General features: G+C 47.9%; 1 protein-coding gene across 9 annotated transcripts in view; it reads left to right on the plus strand.

Moving 5' to 3' along the window:
- The window catches only part of KIF2A (kinesin family member 2A), a 321884-nt gene that overhangs the window by 170462 nt on the left and 127066 nt on the right, over positions 1-24356 (plus strand). For all 9 annotated transcript variants that reach the window (XM_063962958.1, XM_063962975.1, XM_063962950.1 and 6 more), the window contains one exon: positions 4483-4645. In XM_063962958.1, coding sequence (XP_063819028.1) covers positions 4483-4645 — 163 coding nt within the window. The remainder of the gene's footprint in view (positions 1-4482; positions 4646-24356) is intronic.

The following is a 24356-nucleotide window of genomic DNA, read 5'->3' on the forward strand; positions in this document are numbered from 1 at the left end:
TAAAAATTGGGAAACACCCCCGCCAGTGGATTCGCAGGTGGTGCGGCTGGTGATATCCTCAGTTCTGCCAGTAACTACCGTCACGACTCTGAAAGAACCCACAGATAAGCGTGTGGAAGGTTGTTTAAGGGCAATTTACACCCTAACTGGTGCTGCGCATAGGCTCACCATTGCAGCGACATGGGCTGCAGAGGCTGTTAAAGCGTGGACTCGGGAGCTGGAGGCTGAGTTGCCTTCTGACGTTTCTGATCATACTTGACAAGGTCTGTCTTATATTGTCACAGCTTCTCATTACATTAAGGATGCGGCTTCTGATGCTGGTATTCTTTCGGCCTAGGCTTCTACCACGTCCATTTTGGCTCGCTGGATTCTCTGGTTACGGTCCTGGGCTGTGGATCTGGACTCTAAGAAAAACCTGGAGGTACTCCCTTTTATGGGAGACATTATTTTCGGAGAAGACCTCAACAACATAGTGGCTTACTTAGCTTCTGCTAAAACAGCATGTCTACCTAGGACTGCTTCTTCGGTACCGAAGGCTAAGAGTACTCCATATCGCTCCTTTCGCCCTTCAAGGAAAGCAAAAGGTCAGGCGTAATCGAAACAGGTTCGCACTTCCAAACCCAAACGTGCCTGGGCTGCCCGTCAGCCTGCTTCCAAAACTGACAAGCCTGCCGCATGACTGTGCAGGCCTCCCTCTGGGGGATCCCAGGGTGGGGGGCCGACTACTAGGGTATACCCAGGAATGGTTGAGGACCACTTCCGATGCCTGGGTACGGGATGTCGTCATTTGAGGTTACGCCGTATCCTTCAAGAATCGTCCCCATCATCGATTTTGCCTGACAGACGTCCCTTCGGCTCAGGTGAAGGCAAAAACTCTTCATTCGGTGGTACAGTCCCTTCTGAACACAGGAGTGGTAGTACAGGTGCCTCTGAGAGGCAAGGGGTACTATTCACCGCTGTTCCTAGTCCCGAAACTGAACGGGTCCTCACGGCCCATTCTCAACCTCAAGTCCTTGAACAAATTTGTGAGGGTCTCCAAGTTTCGGATGGAAACTCTTAGCTCTATTGTTCTGGCATTGGAACCTGTGGATTATATGGTCTCCCTGGACATACAGGATGCTAACCTGCATATTCCCATTGCAGTGTCGCATCAGCAATACCTGAGGTTTGCGGTTGGCAACCTCCATTACTAATTTAGTTTGCTACCTTTTGGTTTGACCACGTCTCCGCAAATTTTCACCAAGGTCATGGCGGTAATGACGGCTGTACTCCGCCGTCAAGGGGTCAGGATCCTACTGTACCTGGACGACTTGTTGATCCTGGCAAATTCCCCAGACATTCTCCTACGCCATCTGGATCTGACTATCCATTTTCGGCAAGCCCACGGGTGGCTCATCAACTGGAAGAAATCTTCCCTGGTCCCTGCGCAGAGCATGGTGCACCTGGGAGCGTTGTTGGACACCCGCAACCAGCGGATTTCGTCTCAGGCGAAGGTCCTGAAGCTTCAGGACAAGATTCGATACTTCCTATCTAGTCTGCAAGTGTCAATACATGGTGTCGGCTTTCGACATGATGGAGTTCGCTCAATTCCATTCCCGCCCTCTGTAGAAGCTAATTCTTGCCAAGTGGGACGGCCTGCCTTACCGGAGCAGGTCTCAAATGCCCTCCTTGTCTCCGGAGGTCCGTCTGTCACTGACCTGGTGGCTTCAGGACCAACGATTGAGCAGGGGTCGTCCCTTTTGGATCTCCAACTGGGTCCTTCTGACGGATGTCAGTCTGAGAGGTTGGGATGCGGTGTTGGAGCAACACTCCCTTCAGGGTCGGTGAACCAAGGAGAAGTATCTCCTCCCGATAAACATTCGGGAAGTGCGAGAGGTGTTCAGCTTATTGAACTTGGCGCAACATTTAGTACAGAACAGACCTGTTCAAGTACAGTCGGACAACGCCACCACTATGGCATACATTAATCATCAAGGCGGCACTCGAAGCCGCATCGCAATGAGGGATGTATCACGGATTCTGCAGTGGGCGGAACGCCGTATGCCAGCCATATCAGCAGTATTCATTCCGGGGGTACTAAACTGGGAAACGGACTTTCTCAGTCGTTAGGACGTACACGCCGGAGAGTGGAACCTCCATCCAGAAGTGTTTCAACTCCTCGTGGACAGGTGGGGCCTTCCAGATGTGGACCTGATGGCGTCTCGACACAATCACAAGGTTCCGGTCTTCAGAGCAAGGAGAAGGAAGTTCAAGCAAGAAGGAGGAATCCTATTTCTGATCGCTCCCGCGTGGCCCAGACGGCATTGGTTCTCAGACCTTCAGCGTCTCTCGATAGATCGTCCTCTTCTACTTCCACAGTGCCCAGATCTCCTTGTACAGTGCCCCTGTGTATATCCGGATTTAGCCCGGTTGGCTTTGGTGGTGTGGCTCTTGAAGCTTCTGTCTTGAGGGCCAAAGGATTTTCTAAGGCTGTCAATCAAACCATGTTGAAGGCCCGGAAACCTGCTTCTGCTCGGATGTACCATAGGGTCTGGAATTCTTACTTTGCTTTGTGCGCATCTAACAATCGTGACACTTACAAGTTTAGTACGGCCAAACTTTTGGCCTTTCTACAACAGGGTCTAGACATGGGCCTTCATCTGGCCTCCATCAAGGTTCATATTTCTGCCTTGTTGGTTGGTTCCAGAGAAAAATTGCGGCTTTACCTGATGTACATACGTGCACTCAGGGTGTGTTGCGGATTCAACCTCCCTATATCCTGCCTGTGGCCCCTTGGGACTTGTCCGTGGTTTTGGAGGCGTTGCAAGGGTCTCCGTTTGAGCCTCTTGAATCTGCAGACCTTAAGTGGCTTTCTCTTAAGGTATTGTTTCTGCTGGCTATTTTCTCTGCTAGAAGAGTGTGTGATTTGGGTGCCTTGTCTAGCAGGTCACCATATCTGATTTTTCACAGTGATCGGGCGGTTCTTAGAACAATTCCCGGGTATTTACCTAAGGTGGTGTCTTCTTTCCACCTTAATCAGGAGATTGTGGTTCCGGCCTTTGCATCTGCTGGTTTGTCTTCCAAAGAGCGGTCTTTGGATGTGGTACGGGCTCTTCGTATCTACATGAAGAGAACTGCCTCCATCAGGAAGTCGGATTCTCTCTTTGTTCTGTTTAGTTTTCACATCCGTGGCTGGCCTGCTCACAAGCAGACCCTGGCCAGATGGATTAGAATGGTGATTGCACATGCTTATGTAGAGGCTGGCCTTCCAGCTCCTGCTACCATAAAGGCCCATTCTACTCTGTCGGTTGGACCTTCTTGGGCGGCCCGCCGTGGTGCGACCCTTGAACAATTGTGCAAGGTGGCTATGTGGTCCTCAGTGCACATGTTCATAAGGTTCTATGCCTTCTATACTTCCGCCTCCCAGGATGCTTCCTTTGGACGCCGGGTTCTTGTGCCCGCTACAGTGCGTCCCTTCCCATAAGGAACTGCTTTAGGACATCCCCAATGTCATTCCCTGTGGAGCCCAGTGTACCCCGCAGCAGAAAACGAGATTTATGGTAAGAACTTACCGTTGTTAAATCTTTCTGCGAGGTACACTGGGCTCCACAGGGCGCCCACCCTGACGCACTTATCTTCTTTGGGTTGGTATGGCATTAGCCGCTGACACTTTCTCCTGTCTTGAGAATGTAGTGTATGTGGCTACTAACAGTTGTCGTCTTTTGCTACTGCATTGGACTGAGCTACTGTGCACGGAGGCGGGGTTATAGAAGAGGCGGCGCTAGGAACAAGGTCAAAGCTTTGAGCCTGTTGGTGCCTCGGATCAAGATCCTACTCTACACCTCAATGTCATTCCCTGTGGAGCCCAGTGTACCTCGCAGAAAGAGATTTATCAACGGTAAGTTCTTACCATAAATCTTGTTATTTATTACAGGTGTGAGTTTTTTTTAGAAGTGGAGATGTTGCCCATAGCAAACCAATTAAATTCTTGCTACTATCTTCTAGAACACAGGTTCTCAAACTCTGTCCTCATGTTTTGCTGGTCACCTGTAGATTTTTAAAATGTGACAGTGCACCTGCTGGGTGACATGGAAAACGTGAACCGTGTGGGGTCCTGAGGACCGAGTTTGAGAACCACTGTTCTAGAATACGCTAGATAAATATTAAGTGGAATCTGATTGGTTGCTATGAGTAACATCTCCACTTAAAAATAAAAACTCACACCATAGTGAAAATACCCCTTAGGTGTGTTTGTGTACATGGACAGACTAGATTGGCCAAGTGATTCTGATTTGCCGTCAAAATCTGTGTTTCTGTGTAACATTGTGAAAGCTGATTGCAATTAAGTTGGGTTTTTACCATGTACAAAATGTAGTTAAGTTTGCAATGATCAAAACCAACTGGTGTAAGAAGAGAATTGTATTTGTTTTAAATGTCTGTGATTTTTATTTAACTCTATATTTTTAAAAGTCTAATTCATCTTCCCGGGTGTTTACTTTCCAGAGAACACCATAAAAGACCTTGATGTCATTACAATTCCCAGCAAAGATGTAGTAATGGTGCATGAACCCAAACAAAAAGTGGACCTTACAAGATTTTTAGAAAACCAAACTTTTCGTTTTGACTATGCCTTTGATGAATCTGCGCCAAATGAAATGGTCTACAGGTATGCAAGCCAAGGAATACGTGTATTCACAAGCAGGTTCTGTTCTGTGATGGTGTACTCTCCTGTTACCACTTTACTTTTATTTACTGTATTTTGAAAAAATAGCTATTGTTTTATTTGCTACATTTGTTTTAAAACTCAGGTACCACACTAAAATCTTATGAGCAAAACAAACTTTAAGGGGGTGATTAAAATGTTTTTTTGGGTGCCCATCAGAGCAATTCAATTGTTGCTCTGATAGGGTGCACATTACTTTATATGCGCCAAAATAGACTGGGTTTAGTGCATACAGCAGCTAATCCAGTGTAAAGTCCTGGTTAGGAAGCCCAAACCACAGACTTTTTGCACATTTCTTCTCGTCTCCTCAGGAGGCAGAGAAAAGAAATGTTAACAATGCAGCTAGTAGCCGTCTAAATGGCGCTCTTTTTTGTGCATCCTGGTGGTAGTTGCGGGGGAGTACATTTGAATTGCCGCCTTCATTTTTTAAGTCTTACAGTAGTCCGTCTCCTCCGCTTCCTTTCTGATTCACATCACCCCATCTCATAATTCTTCTTGATTTCACTCTTGTTAATTATAATAGATACTAGCTGCAGTACCTGGTTACGCTCAAGTGGAAGTCGGTGATAAAGAACTCTGTTACCTAGAGTTTTTGGGATTTTGGTAATAAATAGGGTGGGGTAGAGAGAGGGTGTTGGGAGAATGTGTTATACTTGAAAAGGAATTCTGCATATTTTAGCAAGTTTTCTTTAGCACCCATAAGGGATATTGGGGAGACTTGGTAGATGGGGTATAGATGGGGTCCAAAGGAGCCAGTGCACTTCAAATTTCTTCAACTGGGTGTACTGGCTCCTCCCCGCTATGCCCCCTCCCACAGGCAGTTTAGAAAAAAGTGCTTTAAGCAGAGGATGAACGCTCTGCAAGATCCAGAGAGTTTTCTTCAATTTCTTTTCAATCTTTGTTATTTTCGGTATGCTGTTTGGGCAACAGAATACCTGCACCGTGGGAGTTGAAGGGGGAGGGGTGGGGGGGGGGGGGGGGGGGGGCGGTCTCCAGCCTTTAGAGCTGTCAGAGCTGCTTCCCCACTGCAGGACCACCCCTAACGATAGCCTGAAGGTGACATCAGTGGTGAGTACAAACCGGGGGCCCCGCTAGGGGGAAATCCCCTGTTCATGTGCGGCAGAATGCGGACGCGTCATACGGGACCCTCCTGGGGGGACCCGCTATAGCCCCCCTGTGTACACTGGCAGTGGTGGATAAAACTAGCACTTGTGTGATGTTTTTTACTCATGTGGAGACGTTTGTCAGTATAAATATAGCTGAAACTCCGACGCCATTACAGGGGGCGTAGCTTCCTCAGAGCTGGACCAGCAGCGTTTTGGGTCCTTCCTCTGCTTACAGCTGCAGCAGCAGGCACACACAGCTCCTCCAGACACTCAGGAGGGGTGTAGTAAAGGGGGAGAGCCTCTATTGTACATTAATCTGTGTCCTGAAAAGGACAAAACACTGGTGTTTCAACGTGGTATATCAGCTTGCAGCTTCACTGGGGCTGTTTAGCTTCGGTGTGCTGGTCCCTTCTCTCTGTCTCCCTCTCGCATAGCAGGCTTGCTATCATATACTTGTCTGTGTGTATGTAAGTGTTTACTGTAAACATGGTAAAACACAAATTATGCAATGTATGTCACATTAGATTCTCTCCTCCTACGTGTGGTTCATTATCATTTGAACAATGTAGTCAGTCCTCACAGCTCAGTGAGGGGGATTGGGGGTAAAGGTCAAGAGCCTTCCTGACTAGGTGCTATTAAAAACATGTAGGATATGTCATCTCAGCTCACTGCAAATGCTCAAAAAATTCAACAATGGCAGCAAGCTGTTGGCAGTCCTGGCTTCAAGGGCAGAGCAGGCCCCCCTCTCTAATTCAGGACCACAAAAACGTGGGTTACCTGCTTTACTCTGATTCAGATGAGGAAATACTGGAGGACGGGGGAGGAATTGGAACCTATTACTGAGAATTCCCATTCTGCACATGGTATTGAACCCCTCATTTTGGCTATACAGGATGTGTTAAAACTCCCTCTAGAGGATGCTGCGTAACAGCAGTCGTTTTTACGTCACACAGAACAAGCCCAATGTCACTTTCCCTGATTCTGCAGAATTAGATGACCTATTCAGATAAAAAATACCAAGTGTCAAAACGGTTTTTGCACACTTTCCCATTTGCTCCTGAAGGCAGGAAATTCTGGGTAGAACCCCTGGCTGTGGACGTATCAGTCTCGCGCCTATCTAAAAAGGAGGTACTGCCAGCGTCTGGCTCTTTCACCATAAAGGACCCTGGGGATAGGAAGATAGAGACTATACTGAAGTCTGTCTACACAGCAGCGGGTATGTCACAAAGACCGGTCATAGCAGGTTGCTGGATGACTCATGCCATTCATACGTGGGCTACTCAGATTCAGGAGGGCCTCTCGGAGGATATGCCCCTGGTCATTACATTGACTCTCCTGAAGCACATTCAGGACACTGCATGTGTCCTGTGTGACTCTCTTAAGGAGATAGGCAATATTAACGCTAGGACTACTGCTATAGCAGTGTTGGCGCGCAGGACTTTGTGGTTGTATCTGTGGATAGCGGACGCAGAATCCCAGCGCAGTGTCGATTCTTTCCCCTTTTTGGGGGAATGGCTCTTCGGGGTGGAATTGGATACGTGGATTTCTGAAGTTACTGCGGGGAAATCCACATTCTCCCCTGTGGGGCCCCGCCGGCTAGACGTTCCTACCCGGGGCCGTCTAACTAGTCCTTTCGGTCTAACAGATTTAGATCTAGGGCCAGAGGTGTCTCCAACGCTGCTAGAGACACCAGAGGTAAGACAAGAAAACCAGCGATCTCTGGTTCTCAGGAGAGCACCAGTGCAGCTTCCACTAAGGCCTCAGTATGACTGTGCACACCCACCCCGAGGGGATCTCGAGGTGGGAGCTCGGCTGCGTCACTTCAGCCGCATCTGGGAAAGTTCTTGCCAGGGTACCAGGGTTAAGGACCTCATTTCTCAGGGCTACAAGCTGGAGTTCGACAGTGCTTCTCCCAAACGATTTCTCATACGTCCTAGAGGATGCTGGGGTCACTTCATGACCATGGGGTATAGACTGTTCCACAGGAGCCATGGGCACTCTTAAGACTTTTCAATGGGTGTGAACTGGCTCCTCCCTGTATGCCCCTCCTCCAGACATCAGTTTTAGAAATGGGCCCAGGCAGACTGGATGCACTCTAGGGGAGCCCTACTGAGCTTCTCTGAAAAGATTTATGTTATGTTTTTTTATTTTCAGGGAGACTGCTGGCAACAGTCTCCCTGCTTCGTGGGACTGAGGGGGCAGAAGTAGGAACAGACTTCCTGAAAAGTTTCATGGCTCTGCTTCTGGCTGACAGGACACCATTAGCTCCTGAAGGTACAGAACGCTAGCCGTGTCTAGATGCTCACTCCCACAGCATGCAGTCACCCCCTTCACAGAGCCAGAAGTCAGAAGACAGGTGAGTAGAAGAAGACAGATCTTCTATCAAGAAAAGTGACGGCTGAGGTACAGCGCGGCTGGCGGGAGCGCAGCGTGTCATTGCTGCCCACACACGCAGGGTGCAGGGCGCCGGGGGGGGCGCCCTGGGCCGCAAAAACACCTCTATAAACTGGCAAAAAGGGGGCATAAGATGCCCAGGCACATCCCTACCCCCGCCAGTGTAAATATTATGAAAAGTTTGAGGTAAAAAGGGCGGAGCTTCTTCCTCAGGCAGCCAGCACACTGCTCAGTGCCATTTTCTCTAACGTCCTAGTGGATGCTGGGGACTCCGTAAGGACCATGGGGAATAGACGGGCTCCGCAGGAGACAGTGCACTTTAAGAAAGAATTTGGATACTGGTGTGCTCTGGCTCCTCCCTCTATGTCCCTCCTCCAGACCTCAGTTTGAATCTGTGCCCGGACGAGCTGGGTGCTACTTAGTGAGCTCTCCTGAGCTTGCTAAAAATAAAGTATTTTGTTAGGGTTTTTTTATTTTGAGAGAGATCTGCTGGCAACAGACTCTCTGCTACGTGGGACTGAGGGGAGAGAAGCAGCCCTACTCACTGAAGATGGGTCCTGCTTCTTAGGCTACTGGACACCATTAGCTCCAGAGGGATCGTACACAGGATCGCACCCTTGGTCGTCCGATCCCGGAGCCGCGCCGCCGTCCCCCCTCGCAGAGCCGGAAGACAGAAGCCGGTGACAGAAGCAAGAAGACTTCGAAATCGGTGGCAGAAGACTCCAGTCTTCATATGAGGTAGCGCACAGCACTGCAGCTGTGCGCCATTGCTCCCACACTAAACCCACATACTCCGGTCACTGTAGGGTGCAGGGCGCAAGGGGGGGCGCCCTGGGCAGCAATTAGAGAACCTCTTGGCAAAAGTGGGCATATATACAGTTGGGCACTGTATATATGCATGGGCCTCCGCCATATTTTTACACAGAAACGCGGGACAGAAGCCCGCCACATAGGGGGCGGGGCTTCTTCCTCAGCACTCACCAGCGCCATTTTCTCTCCACAGCTCCGCTGAGAGGAAGCTCCCCAGGCTCTCCCCTGCAGAATCACGGTAGAAGAGGGTAAAAAGAGAGGGGGGGCACATAAATTTGGTGCAAAAACAGTATATACAGCAGCTACTGGGTTAACACTAAGTTACTGTGTGATTCCTGGGACATATAGCGCTGGGGTGTGTGCTGGCATACTCTCTCTCTGTCTCTCCAAAAGGCCTTGTGGGGGAACTGTCTTCAAATAGAGCATCCCCTGTGTGTGTGGTGTGTCGGTACGCTTGTGTCGGCATGTTTGACGAGGAAGGCTTTGTGGAAACAGAGCGGGAGCAAATGAATGTGGGGTCGCCGCCGACGGCGCAGACACCCGATTGGATGGATATGTGGAAGGTTTTAAATGATAATGTCACTTCCTTGCATAAAAGGTTGGATAAAGCTGAAGCCTTGGGACAGCCGGGGTCTCAGCCCATGCCTGATCCTATGTCGCAGAGGCCGTCAGGGTCTCAGAAGCGCCCACTATCCCAAATTGTTGACACAGATATCGACACGGATTCTGACTCCAGTGTCGATGGCGATGATTCAAAGTTACAGCCTAAAATGGCTAAAGCCATCCGTTACATGATTATAGCAATGAAAGATGTTTTGCACATCACAGAGGAAACCCCAGTCCCTGACAAGAGGGTTATATGTATGGGGAAAAAAGGCAAGAGGTGACCTTTCCCCCTTCACATGAGTTAAATGAGTTATGTGAAAAGGCTTGGGAATCTCCAGATAGAAAACTGCAGATTTCCAAACGGATGCTTATGGCTTATCCTTTCCCGCCAACGGACAGGTTACGCTGGGAATCCTCCCCTAGGGTAGACAAAGCTTTAACACGCTTATCCAAGAGGGTAGCCCTGCCGTCACAGGATACGGCCACCCTAAAAGATGCTGCGGATAGAAAGCAGGAGGGTATCCTGAAGTCCGTTTATACACATTCAGGTACCTTACTAAGGCCGGCGATTGCGTCGGCCTGGATGTGTAGTGCTGTAGCAGCATAGACAGATACCTTATCTGAGGAACTTGATACCTTGGACAAGGATACTATATTACTGACCCTGGGGCATATAAAAGACGCTGTCCTTTTATATGAGAGATGCTCAAAGAGACATTAGCCTACTGGGCTCTAGAATAAATGCAATGTCGATTTCTGCCAGAAGGGTCCTGTGGACTCTGCAATGGACAGGAGATGCCGACTCAAAAAGGCACATGGAGGTTTTACCTTACAAGGGTGAGGAGTTATTTGGGGAGGGTCTCTCGGACCTGGTCTCCACAGCTACGGCTGGAAAGTCAAATTTTTTTGCCATATGTTCCCTCACAACCTAAGAAAGCACCGTATTACCATATGCAGTCCTTTCGAACACAAAAAGGCAAGAAAGTCCGAGGTGCGTCCTTTCTTGCCAGAGGCAGGGGTAGAGGAAAGAAGCTGCACAATACAGCTAGTTCCCAGGAACAGAAGTCCTCCCCGGCTTCCACTAAATCCACCGCATGACGCTGGGGCTCCACAGGCGGAGCTAGGCCCGGTGGGGGCGCGTCTCCGAAATTTCATCCACAAGTGGGTTCACTCCCAGGTGGATCCCTGGGCTATAGAGATTGTGTCTCAGGGATACAAGCTGGAATTCGAAGTGATGCCCCCTCACCGTTACCTCAAATCGGCCCTGCCAGCTTCCCCCTTAGAGAGGGAAATAGTGTTAGCTGCAATTCACAAATTGTATCTTCAGCAGGTGGTGGTAAAGATTCCCCTCCTTCAACAGGGAAGGGGTTACTATTCAACCATGTTTGTGGTACCGAAACCGGACGGTTCGGTCAGACCCATATTGAATTTAAAATCCCTGAACATATACCTGAAAAGGTTCAAGTTCAAGATGGAATCGCTCAGAGCGGTCATCGCAAGCCTGGAAGGGGGGGATTTTATGGTGTCTCTGGACATAAAGGATGCTTACCTTCATGTCCCCATTTATCCACCTCATCAGGAGTACCTCAGATTTGTGGTACAGGATTGTCATTACCAATTCCAGACGTTGCCGTTTGGTCTCTCCACGGCACGGAGAATATTTACCAAGGTAATGGCGGAAATGATGGTGCTCCTGCGACGGCAAGGAGTCACAATTATCCCATACTTGGACGATCTCCTCATAAAGGTGAGGTCCAGAGAGCAGTTGCTGATCAGCGTGGCACGCTCTCGGGAAGTGTTACAACAGCACGGCTGGATTCTAAATATTCTAAAGTCGCAGTTGATTCCTACGACTCGTCTGCCCTTCCTGGGCATGATTCTGGACACAGGCCAGAAGAGGGTTTATCTCCCGATGGAGAAGGCTCAGGAGCTCATGACACTGGTCAGAGACCTATTAAAACCAAAACAGGTGTCGGTGCATCTCTGCACGCGACTCCTGGGAAAGATGGTGGCATCATACGAGGCCATTCCCTTCGGCAGGTTCCATGCGAGGACCTTTCAATGGGATCTGTTGGACAAGTGGTCCTGATCACATCTACAAATGCATCGGCTGATCACCCTATCCCCCAGGGCCAGGGTGTCTCTCCTGTGGTGGCTGCAGAGTGCTCACCTTCTCGAGGGCCGCAGATTCGGCATTCAGGACTGGGTCCTGGTGACCACGGACGCAAGCCTCCGAGGGTGGGGAGCAGTTACACAGGGAAGAAATTTCCAAGGTCTGTGGTCAAGTCAGGAGACTTGCCTTCACATCAACATCCTGGAACTAAGGGCAAAATACAACGCCCTACGTCAAGCGGAGACCCTGCTTCGCGACCGATCGGTGCAGATTCAGTCAGACAACATCACCGCAGTGGCTCATGTAAACCGCCAAGGCGGCACAAGGAGCAGGGTGGCGATGGCGGAAGCCACCAGAATTCTTTGCTGGGCGGAGTATCACGTAAGTGCACTGTCAGCAGTGTTCATTCCGGGAGTGGACAACTGGGAAGCAGACTTCCTCAGCAGGCACGACCTCCACCCGGGAGAGTGGGGACTTCATCAAGAAGTCTTCACGCAGATTGCAAGTCGGTGGGAACTGCCACAAGTAGACATGATGGCATCCCGCCTCAACAAAAAGCTACAGAGGTATTGCGCCAGGTCAAGAGACCCTCAGGCGATAGCTGTAGACGCACTAGTGACACCGTGGGTGTTCCAGTCGGTCTATGTATTTCCTCCTCTTCCTCTCATACCCAAGGTGCTTAGAATCATAAGAAGAAGAGGAGTGAGAAAATACTCATTGTTCCGGATTGGCCAAGAAGGACTTGGTATCCAGAGCTGCAAGAAATGCTCACAGAGGACCCATGGCCTCTACCTCTAAGACAGGACTTGTTGCAACAGGGGCCCTGTCTGTTCCAAGACTTACCGCGGCTGCGTTTGACGGCATGGCGGTTGAACGCCGGATCCTAGCAGAAAAAGGCATTCCGGATGAGGTTATTCCTACGCTGATAAAGGCTAGGAAGGACGTGACGGCTAAACATTATCACTGTATATGGCGAAAATATGTGGCTTGGTGTGAGGCCAGGAATGCCCCTAAGGAGGAATTCCAGCTGGGCCGTTTCCTTCACTTCCTACAGTCGGGAGTGACTTTAGGCCTAAAATTGGGTTCCATTAAGGTCCAGATTTCGGCCCTGTCCATTTTCTTTCAAAAAGAACTGGCTTCTCTTCCTGAAGTTCAGACGTTTGTAAAGGGAGTGCTGCATATTCAGCCCCCTTTTGTGCCTCCAGTGGCACCTTGGGATCTTAACGTGGTGTTGAGTTTCCTGAAGTCAAACTGGTTTGAGCCACTTAAAACCGTGGAGTTAAAATTTCTCACGTGGAAGGTGGTCATGCTATTAGCCTTGGCTTCAGCTAGGCGTGTGTCAGAATTAGTGGCTTTGTCACATAAAAGCCCCTATCTGGTTTTCCATATGGACAGGGCGGAATTGCAGACCCGACCGCAATTTCTGCCAAAAGTGGTGTCATCTTTTCATATGAACCAATCTATTGTGGTGCCTGTGGCTACTCGTGACTTGGAGGATTCCGAGTAACTAGATGTGGTCAGGGCTTTGAAGGTTTATGTAGCCAGAACGGCTAGAGTCAGGAAAACTGAGTCACTGTTTATCCTGTATGCACCCAACAAGCTGGGCGCTCCTGCTTCAAAGCAAACTATTGCTCGCTGGATCTGTAGCGACAATAGTGACTCCAGAGAAATAGATCCTAAATTGGCAAAAAATATACAATACAGGTTGAGTATCCCTTATCCAAAATGCTTGGAACAGAGGTATTTTGGATATGGGATTTTTCCGTATTTTGGAATAATTGCATACCATAATGAGATATCATGGCAATGGGACCTAAATCTAAGCACAGAATGCATTTGTGTCACATATACAGCTTATACACACAGCCTGAAGGCAATTTTAGCCAATATTTTTTTATAACTTTGTGCATTAAACAAAGTGTATGTACATACACACAATTCTTTTCTGTTTCATATACACCTTATACACACACAGCCTGAAGGTCTTATAATACAATATGTTTAATAACTTTGTGTATTAAACAAATTTGAGTAAATTGAGCCATCAGAAATCAAAGGTTTCACTATCTCACTTTCACTCAAAAAAGTCCGTATTTCGGAATATTCCGTATTTCGGAATATTTGGATATGGGATACTCAACCTGTAATATGATTGTGGCTATAAGGGAAGTTCTGGAAGTCACGGAAGCCACTCCTGTACCTCAGGAGAAGGCTTGTTTCTATAAGGAAAAGAAATCTAATGTCACTTTCCCTCCTTCCCACGAGCTTAATACACTCTTTGAAGGGATGTGGGTGAATCCCGAAAATAAATTTTGTATTCCCAAGAGAATTCAGATAGCTTATCCTTTCCCGGTGGAGGACAGGAAAAAATGGGAGTCACCCCATGTGTTAGACAGTGCACTGTCCAGGTTGACCAAGAAGGTAATTCTTCCTGCACCTGGCACGGCTTCACTAAAAGAGCCGGCAGACCGAAAGATGGAAACTACATTGAAATCCATTTATGTTGCCAATGGTACGCTGCTAGGGCCCACAATTGCTTGCGCGTGGGTGAGTTGCGCTATTGAAAAATGGTCAGAAAGTTTGTCATCAGAAATTGACACGATTGATAAAGATGAGATACTCCTTAAGTTAGGGAATATCATAGATGCTGCCGCATACATGCTAAAGGCGATGAAAGATATTGGACTCTTGAATTCACAAGCCGCTACCATGGCAGTATCGGCTCGGTGGGCGTTGTGGATTCACCAGTGGAACGCGGATGCAGATTCCAAAAGAAATATGGAGGCTCTCCCATATAAAGGTGAGGCCTTATTTGGCGATGGACTGGATACGTTAGTTTTGGCGGCTACCGCAGGTAAGTCGACATTTTTGCACTCTGCACCGGCAAAAAAGACATATCACCCGCACATGCAGTCCTTTCGGCCCAATAAATACAAAAAAGCGAGAGGTTCCCCCTTCTTTGCGGGTAGGGGAAGGGGAAAGGGAAAGAAGTCCACAGCAGCTTCAGGTTCCCAGGAGCAGAAGTCTACCCCTACTTCTGCCAAATTTTCAGCATGACGCTGGGGCTCCTTTGCGGGAGGCCGCTCGGGTGGGGGCACGTCTCAAACTGTTCAGCCAAGGTTGGATTCTGTCTGGCCTGGAGCCCTGGGTGTTGCAAATAGTATCCCAGGGGTACAAGCTGGAGTTTCAAGACGTTCCCCCATGCCGATTTTTCAAATCGACCTTGCCAGCTTCTCTTCCAGAAAGGGAAGCAGTAACCGCGGCAATCCAAAAATTATGTCAGGATCAGATCATAGTCCTGGTGCCTTTTGTCACAACAAGGGGAGGGGTTTTATTCAAGCCTTTTTGTAGTTCCGAAGCCGGACGGCTCGGTCAGACCGATCCTAAACCTGAAAAATCTGAATCTACTTGAAACGATTCAAGTTCAAAATGGAATCACTGAGGGCATTGATTTCCAGTCTGGAGGAGGGGGACTACATGGTGTCTGTAGACATAAAAGATGCTTACCTGCATGTTCCAATTTATCCTCCTCACCAGGCTTATCTGAGATTCGCGGTTCGGGATTGCCATTACCAATTCCAGACGTTACCTTTCGGTCTCTCCATGGCACCGAGGGTATTCACCAAGGTGATGGCGGAGATGATGGTTCTCCTGCGTCAAAAAGGAGTTAATACAATTCCTTATCTAGACGATCTGATAAAGGCGAGAGCCGGGGAGCAGTTGTTACAAAACATCACACTCTCCCTGTCAATACTCCAACAACATGGTTGGATCATAAATTATCCAAAGTCACAGTTGGAACCGACGACAAGATTGTCTTTTCTAGGGATGATTCTGGACACAGAAGTTCAGAGAGTATTTCTCCCGGTGGAAAAGGTTCTGGAAATCCAGAAAATGGTAAAACAGATATTGAAACCATCGAGTGTGTCGATCCATCAGTGCATTTGGTTGTTGGGGAAGATGGTGGTGGCCTACGAGGCCATACAGTTTGGCAGGTTCCATGCCAGGGTATTCCAGTGGGACCTGCTGGACAAGTGGTCGGGATCCCACCTACACATGCACCGGAAGATAATCCTGTCGTCAAAAGCCAGGATTTCGCTCCTGTGGTGGCTACACAGTTCTCACCTACTAGAGGGACGCAGGTTCGGGATTCAGGACTGAGTCCTGGTAACCACGGATGCAAGTCTCCGAGGCTGAGGAGCTGTCACTCAGGGAGAAAGCTTCCAAGGAAAATGGTCAAGTCAGGAAGCCTGCCTTCACATAAACTTGCTGGAATTGAGAGCCATTTACAACGGCCTTCAACAAGCGGTACATCTTCTTCTAGATCATTCCGTGCAGATCCAGTCGGACAATCTAACAGCAGTCGCGTACATAAAAAGGCAGGGCGGAACGAAAAGCAGAGCGGCAATGGCAGAGGTGTCAAAGATCCTCCTCTGGGCAGACAGACATGTAAAGGCTCTGTCGGCAATTTTCATTCCGGGAGTAGACAACTGGGAAGCAGACTTCCTCAGCAGACACGATCTCCATCCAAGAGAGTGGGTCCTCCACCAAGAAGTCTTTTCAGAGGTGACAAGTCTTTGGGGAGTTCCTCAAGTAGACATTATGGCATCTCGTCTCAACAAGATCCTAGCCCGTAAGTGTATTCCCAAGGAAGTCATCCCCAACCTCATTCAGGCCAGGAAAGGAGTAACGGCGAAACATTACCACCGTATTTGGAGAAAATTTGTGTCTTGATGTGAATCCAAGAAAGCTCCTATGGAAGAGTTTCAGTTGGGACGTTTTCTTCATTTTCTGCAGGCTGGTGTGGAGGCGGGCCTCCGATTGGGGTCAATCAAGGTCCAGATTTCGGCCTTGTCAGTGTTCTTCCAAAAACAATTGGCCTCTCTTCCAGAGGTTCAGACCTTCGTGAAATGGGTTCTGCACATCCAGCCTCCATTTGTGCCTCCAGTGGCACCATGGGACCTTAATGTGGTGTTTGCAGTTTCTTCAATCGGATTTGTTTGAGTCTCTACAAGAGATAGAGTTGAAGTTTCTCACTTGGAAAGTGGTGATGCTTTTGGTATTGGCATCCGCATGGCGGGTGTCTGAGTTGGGGGCCTTGTCTCACAAGAGCCCTTACCTGATCTTCCATGAAGATAGGGCAGAGTTGAGAACTTGTCAACATTTTCTTCCAAAGGTGGTTTCATCTTTCCACATAAACCAACCTATTGTGGTGCAAGTAGTTACTGACACGTTCACTGAGTCAAAGTCTCTAGATGTGGTTAGGGCTTTGAAGATTTATGACGCTAGAACAGCTCGAATATGAAAAACAGAGTCTTTGTTTGTCCTGTATGCTCCCAACAAGATTGGGTGTCCTGCTTCCAAGCAGACTATTGCGCGTTGGATCAGAAGTACGATTCAGCACGCTCATACTACGGCTGGATTGCCGTTACCGACTTCGGTGAAGGCCCATTCCACTAGGAAGATGGGCTCATCCTGGGCGGCTGCCCGGGGGGGTCTCGGCATTGCAACTTTGCTGAGCAGCTACTTGGTCGGGGTCAAACACATTTGCAAAATTCTACAAGTTTGACACCTTGGCCGATGAAGACCTCAAGTTCGGTCAATCGGTGCTGCAGGGTCATCCGCACACTCCCGCCCGTACTGGAGCTTTGGTATAAACCCCATGGTCATGAAGTGGACCCCAGCATCCTCTAGGACGTATGAGAAAACAGGATTTTGATACCTACCGGTAAATCCTTTTCTCCTAGTCCGTAGAGGATGCTGGGTGCCCGTCCCAGTGCGTACTTTACCTGCAGTTTTGTTTATTAGAGTTACACATGTTGTGTTTTATTAGTTTCAGCATGTTTGCTGTAATTGGTTCATGCCTGTTGGCGTGTGTTATGTTGAATGCCATGGTGTGCGGCATGGTTGAGGTGTGAGCTGGTAAGTATCTCACCATTAGTATTAAAGTAAATCTTTCTTCGAAATGTCCGTCTCCCTGGGCACAGTTCTTATAACTGAGGTCTGGAGGAGGAGCATAGAAGGAGGAGCCAGTTCACACCCATTGAAAAGTCTTAAGAGTGCACATGGCTCCTGCAGAACCGTCTATACCCCATGGTCATGAAGTGGACCCCAGCATGGAGAAAAGGATTTACCGGCAGTTATCAAAATCCTGTTTTTTCATATCAAACTTACCAGCTTTGGAGGATACGCGTGTTACGCTACAACAGGCAATCCTAAAATTGGTCCAATCCCAAGTCATTGTTCCAGTGCCGCTGCAACAACAGACACATGGTTACTACTCCAACCTGTTTGTAGTACCGAAAGCGGACTGTTTGGTAAGGCCCATTCTGAATCTAAAATCCTTGAACCCTTACCTAAAGGTTTTTAAGTTCAAGATGGAATCCTTTCGAGCAGTGATTGCGAGCCTGGAAGAACGGGAGTTCATGGTCTCCCTGGATCTAAAAGATGCCTATCTCCTTATCCCAATTTGGCCACCTCATCAGGCTTACCTGAGGTTTGCCCTGCTGAACGATCACTACCAGTTCCAGGCACTACCGTTCAGCTTGTCCACAACTCCGAGGGTGTTCACAAAGGTGATGGCTGAGATGATGTTCCATCTCTGGGACCAGGGGGTCAGTGTTGTCCCTTACTTCGATGATCTCCAAGCAAGATCCAGGGAACTTTTATTGCTCCATATCGACCGCACTATCCATTTTCTGTCACACCATGGGTGGATTCTCAATTTACAGAAGTCCCACCTGGAGCCAACTCAGAGCCTCCTGTTCCTGGGAATGTTGCTGGATACTGTGGCCCAAAAAGTGTTCCTCCCAGAGGACAAGGCGAGAACAGTTCAGGAGATGGTCCGCATGGTTCTCCAGCCTACCCTGGTATCCATCCATCTTTGCATAAGATTGTTGATGAAAATGGTTGTCTTGTGATAATGTCGATTTTATATTAAAACATAAAGCTATACTTTAAACACACCGTAAATACACTTTAAACCTTTAGCCGCTGCGGCCGCTATACTTAATACACACGCTACGCACTTTATACACTGTTTGCGTACGGAGTCACGTATCCCTGTACGGACTTAGCATACAAACGCCGCGCTGGGGGTACAAAGTACACATAGCGCGTTCACACCCAATTAATACGCTTTTAAACCTTATACAGCAATGCGATGCGTTACTAATACACTCTTAAACCTTAGCAGGAAAAGGAGGACACAACACCGATTTGTAGTTAATCACTGGGTTCCGACACCACAGAGTAATATTTTTGAAAGAGGGTTAACAATACAAATGATGCACTACAATACAACAGAGTAAATGGCTACAGTCAATGTACATACGTGAGTATATTCGCGTGCGCCTCCCGGTCCGGTCCTCCGCTATCAGGTTGATAACGTTGAGAGTCTTGTGCCCGGCCAGGTGCAACAGGCTTTATTTATACAATTCTTCCAAAAGCAATACAATGGATGATGTAATCCCTTTGTCCATTGGACACAGGAATGCAGCTTTACAGTACAGGAGAGGTCATAGGTTGATTTGAAAAGGTAGGCGATGTCTTTCCCAACTGCTCTTGTGGGTGGTCTCCTCTGGATTCCCGCCGCATACATAATATACAGTAAATACAGTTTATATCTATATTCTGCTTCTGCACCTAACTATCCGCAGGAACATGCGATCTTCCGCAAACCAACACCGGAATGTTACCCTTAAAATACCCTACAGCTGGATACCAAACACCACCTTATAACCTTAGTCTGTCCCCTCTTATCCTGTAAAAGTGAATCCCTTTGTTCTAGAATCATTTAAACTGTTGATACTTTCTTATGTGGTGCAGGGGGACTATGTGTACAATGTACACTATTTGGATTAAATATGTTATGTTTTGATAGCTCTCCATTAGTTCACAAACTCCGCCGTAAATACCCATACCACGCGCAGGACCGCGGGAGCGACCATACGCAAATTGCGGATATGTGCACGCACGGCGGAACAAGTGCACGCGCAGTGGGCATGTGTGTGCAGTTTATACGTGCTGTGTGTTCTTCAATATTTTCGACTTTGACAGTCCACCCTTTGGCAGTCAACAATAACTGCCACTATCTAATCACTAAGCAGAAAAATATCAATACAATATCTACAGACGATTGGATGGTCGGAGGAGAGTTGTAGGCGGGAAATGTATGACCTAGTGGGATAGTAAAAAGCATGTATGTATGAATCCATGTCTGAGGGGCATGTATCATTGTGCCGTATATGTTCTAGATAAGCTTCGAGGTATTGCGAAGTATACATTAAATCCTTCTTATCCCGTATTAAAGGTCTGTAAGTGGGCCAACAAACACTACCGAGCTCTTTTCGGCTTTTTGTTCTAACAAATGGGGTGCACATTTAGTTGATGATACATGGAGGGGGAACATATGTGAGTGCTAGTACATGTGGATATGTGTGTCATTGACTGAAGGTTGTAGAGATGAAGATAAGACAAAAATACATTCACATAACATTTTCATAAACATTCTTGGGTATGGTCGATGTCTTTTCCGGATGGGTGTATCTGGGCAGAGGGGGAGACAAAGGAAAAACGGGTGAAAGAAACAGGCCATGGAATTCATTTGCAATCCTTATCATAACACTGTCTATGGATGGGTCGTAAATTAAATCTGCTGCTGTAACCGCGCCCTCGCTCCTTAGACTCATCAATTTTGTGCCGTGTTAGAATTCGAACACACCTAAATATCAAGCCAATAATTATGACGACTCCCAGGATACAAAGGAGAAACTTCCCTACACTCATAATAAAATTTTGAGCCCACTCTCCTAAACCTGAGAACCAATTGCGTGGGTTCAACCATGAGACCCAGCCGGTCAGTTCATTACTCACAGCAGTCAGGGTAAGGTTGTGTCTCCTCCGGAACTCCCACTTCAACTGCAAGATATCGTCCATCTTTTGATCAATAATCTCGGTTTTGTCATCAGTGCTGTTTGTAATATACGTGCAGCACTTCACACCTTATTGAGTTGCCAAAGTGACACAGTACCCACCCGTCACGGCTGTGATATAATTAAGGACTATCCTGTGCTGGATCAGTTCCGTCTTGTAAGCTTGTAACTCCCTTCCCGTATACCTGAAGGTGTCGTCATACATCTCAGTGATATTATCTATCAAGTTCGCTAGCGCATGGATATACCTATAATTTATAATTCCTCTGGCAGTACGGGTGATGTCTAATGCGAGAAGGAATTGAATCCCGGTGAATTCGTGGATCAAATCAGAGGCTACGTGCTCTGTCCTCTCTATGAGGTGTCTCTTGACGATGTGTTCATAGTGAGTATGAGTATAAGGAGCCTGAGCACTGCGGTGAACCTCTTTCATCTTATCATGGGTTATGGTCATGACCTCTGGCAACACTCTTCCAATATAACACAAACCTTCTGAGCTCGGGGCATGCCACTTATACGCCTTCCTCCCACATATGAAATAGGCATCATCGGGGAGAACATAGGGGACAGAATATGACATTACCATATTACAAACTTTCCAAGTGAAAAACCCAATCCCTAGTTCTCCCATGTGCTCAGTACAAGTATCGGGCTGGATGATATGAGCACAGTACCCTGGTGATACTTCTCCAACCCACATGGTCTTGCTTCCTCGAGTATACCTATACCGAAAATACCTTCCACTGTTGGCTATTTGGCGTACAAGTTGCGAGTCTATGGGTATCCTATCAGCTCTGTGTGAAAAGGTCATTGTCTGGTTATTCCACGTCACTTCCCAATTTCCCGGTTTTCGGTAATTGGAAATATTGAAACATAATAAGGATCTATCTACATGATACTGGTGGAGCTTCAAGCTAGGGGGCCTAGAAATATTAAATTTCTTGTCCACCGGTCTCCCACCCCGTAATTAGAGTACCTCATCTATTGCTAAAGGGTACGGTACTAAGCCTGACTTGCTCTGACCTTGAGGTACTTGTGAGCACACCCAGCATTCTGTCTGGTTCAAGACCTTACCCACTAGTGAGTGGTAATCACTCAATGGATGACGGTCCATGTTGATATTAAGGCTGGACTGACATCTTTGGATGCACCCATCCTCGACTATGTTCTCACAATTCCTACAAATGCAATTTTCCTCAGCCAATAACCCTTCACAGTGCCTCCGAGCTCCCTGACTACCAGATCGCTTTCTGATACTCGCCTTTTCTCGAGTGATGTGTTGCTCTTGAGATTCTACAAATCCATCCTCGCCATCAAAACCCATTCCAGATCCTTTCTCGACCTCTCTGGGACCCTCACCGAAACAGACTGTCCTAGTCAACAACAGGATTAACAGGAAAACGCGGAACGCAGTCTCTTGGGGTAAGTCCATCTTGTTAAGGGAAGAGAAGGGAAACAAGAAGGGGGAGAGAGAGGGAGGGTAGTGGGAGATGGAGAAAATAATAAAAAAAATTGGTGCGACAACCGCCTCTGGTCGTGTTGTTCTCCGCGCTCAGGTGCCGTCTCAACAGTCCTGCCTCTCAACCTTCCCGGAACAGACACTCCAGTGATACGATGTTCTCTGCTCTTTGTCACGGGTTCTCTCCGGGTCTGCGACCTTCTTACAGTGGGACGAGTGGACCCAAGTCTCTCTTTCGGCAACCTTTAATGCTGTCGTGCTGGTTAGCAAGATTTGGTACGGTCCTTCCCACCTGTCAATGAGGCAACCTGAGCGTAGAAAATTCTGAATCATTACATAATCCCCAGGTTCAATGTCATGACAATTACTGTTCGGTATGTCAGGAATCACCAGCTTTAGATTCCTATTTTGATTCCTCAACTGCTGGCTCATCCTAACCAAATATCTCACAGTCACTTCGTTATTGCATTTCAAATCATCCTGGGGGTCTATCATTACATGAGGTTGTCGGCCAAAAAGAATCTCAAAGGGTGATAGGTTAAGGGGGGACCTGGGAGTGGTTCTGATGCTGTACAATACTAGTGGCAAAGCTTCTGGCCACAACAATCCAGTCTCAACCATCACTTTGCTCAGCTTGTTCTTAATAGTGCTGTTCACTCTCTCCACCTTCGCACTCGCCTGTGGTCGGTATGGAGTATGCAGCTTGCTATTAATTCCCATCAGTTTGCACATAGCCTGAAAGACTTCACCTGTAAAATGGGTACCCCTATCGCTTTCAATTATTCTAGGGATACCATATCTACACACAAATTCCTGCACAATTTTCTTTGCAGTGAACGTAGCAGTATTTGTGGCAGCAGGGAACGCTTCTACCCAATTGGAAAACACATCAATACAGATTAACACATATTTTAAATTCCTACAGGGTGGTAACTGTATGAAATCAATTTGATTTACCTGAAAAGGGCCGTCTGTCGGAGGGATATGGGATGGTTCTGTTGGTATTGACTTTCCAATATTTTTCCTCAAGCAAGTAAGACATGTCATTGCTCTCTTACCCGCATGAGAAGAGCATCCTGGCGCACACCAGTAGGCTCTCACCAGCTTACACATACCCTCTTTACCCAGATGAGTCAGACCGTGTGCCGCCTCAGCTAAGCTTCGAAGATATGCTGTGGGGGCCACTGGCTTACCCTGTCCACCTGTCCAGAGTCCTGAGGACTCCTTGCCATACCCCTTTGACCTCTAGACCGCCTTTTCCTGTGGAGAACACAAATTTTGCATTTCAATTAATTTTTGTGTGTTGATTGTGTTGAATGTCATCAGTGATGTGATGTTCGTTTGTATGGGGGTGCTGGCTGCTGATTTAGCAGCTTCGTCTGCCCGGCTGTTACCAAGTGAGATTGGGTCTTGGTTGTAAGTGTGTGCTTTGCACTTGATAACAGCCACCCTGTCTGGTTCTTGTATCGCTGTTAGAAGCCTTTTTATGTGGGAGGCATGCGCTACAGGTATGCCAGCTGCCGTCATAAAATTTGAGGCGCCATAGGGCCCCGAAATCATGCACTACTCCAACGGCATACCTAGAATCTGTGTATATATTGGCTGACTTACCCTTGGCCAGTTCACACGCTCTGGTTAGGGCGACCAGCTCAGCAACTTGTGCTGAGTGCGGTGGGCCCAGGGGCTCAGCTTCTATGATACTTCTGTCGTCTACAACTGCGTACCCAGTGCACAAGTCTCCCGAGTCTGTCTGTCTGTGGCAACTACCGTCAGTGTAAAAAGTAAAATCTACGCCTTGCAGTGGGTTGTCACTAATGTTAGGTCTTGCAGTGAAAGTCTGGTTCAGGTATTCCATACAATCAGGCGTATCAGGGTCTGCACTAAATCCTCCTTCACCATCATTCTCATCCTCCACCCTTTGTTCCTGCCCAGGCACACTTGGCAGATAAGTTGCAGGATTTAGTGCGCTGCATCTCTTTATGGTGATGTTTACAGGGGCCATTAGTGCTAATTCCCACTTTGTAAACCGTGCCGATGAGACATGTCTGGTTTGGGCGGAGTTCAGTAAGGCTGATACTGCATGAGGTGTATGGATTGTCAGGTTGTGTCCTAACACTACGTCTTCGCTTTTATTTACTAGCAAAGCTATCGCTGCAACACTTCGCAAGCATGTGGGGAGAGACCGCGCTACGGTGTCCAACTGTGCACTGTAGTAAGCTACCGGCCTGCTGGC

The sequence above is a fragment of the Pseudophryne corroboree genome, chromosome 1 (genome assembly GCF_028390025.1).
Source record: "Pseudophryne corroboree isolate aPseCor3 chromosome 1, aPseCor3.hap2, whole genome shotgun sequence".
NCBI lineage: Eukaryota > Metazoa > Chordata > Amphibia > Anura > Myobatrachidae > Pseudophryne > Pseudophryne corroboree.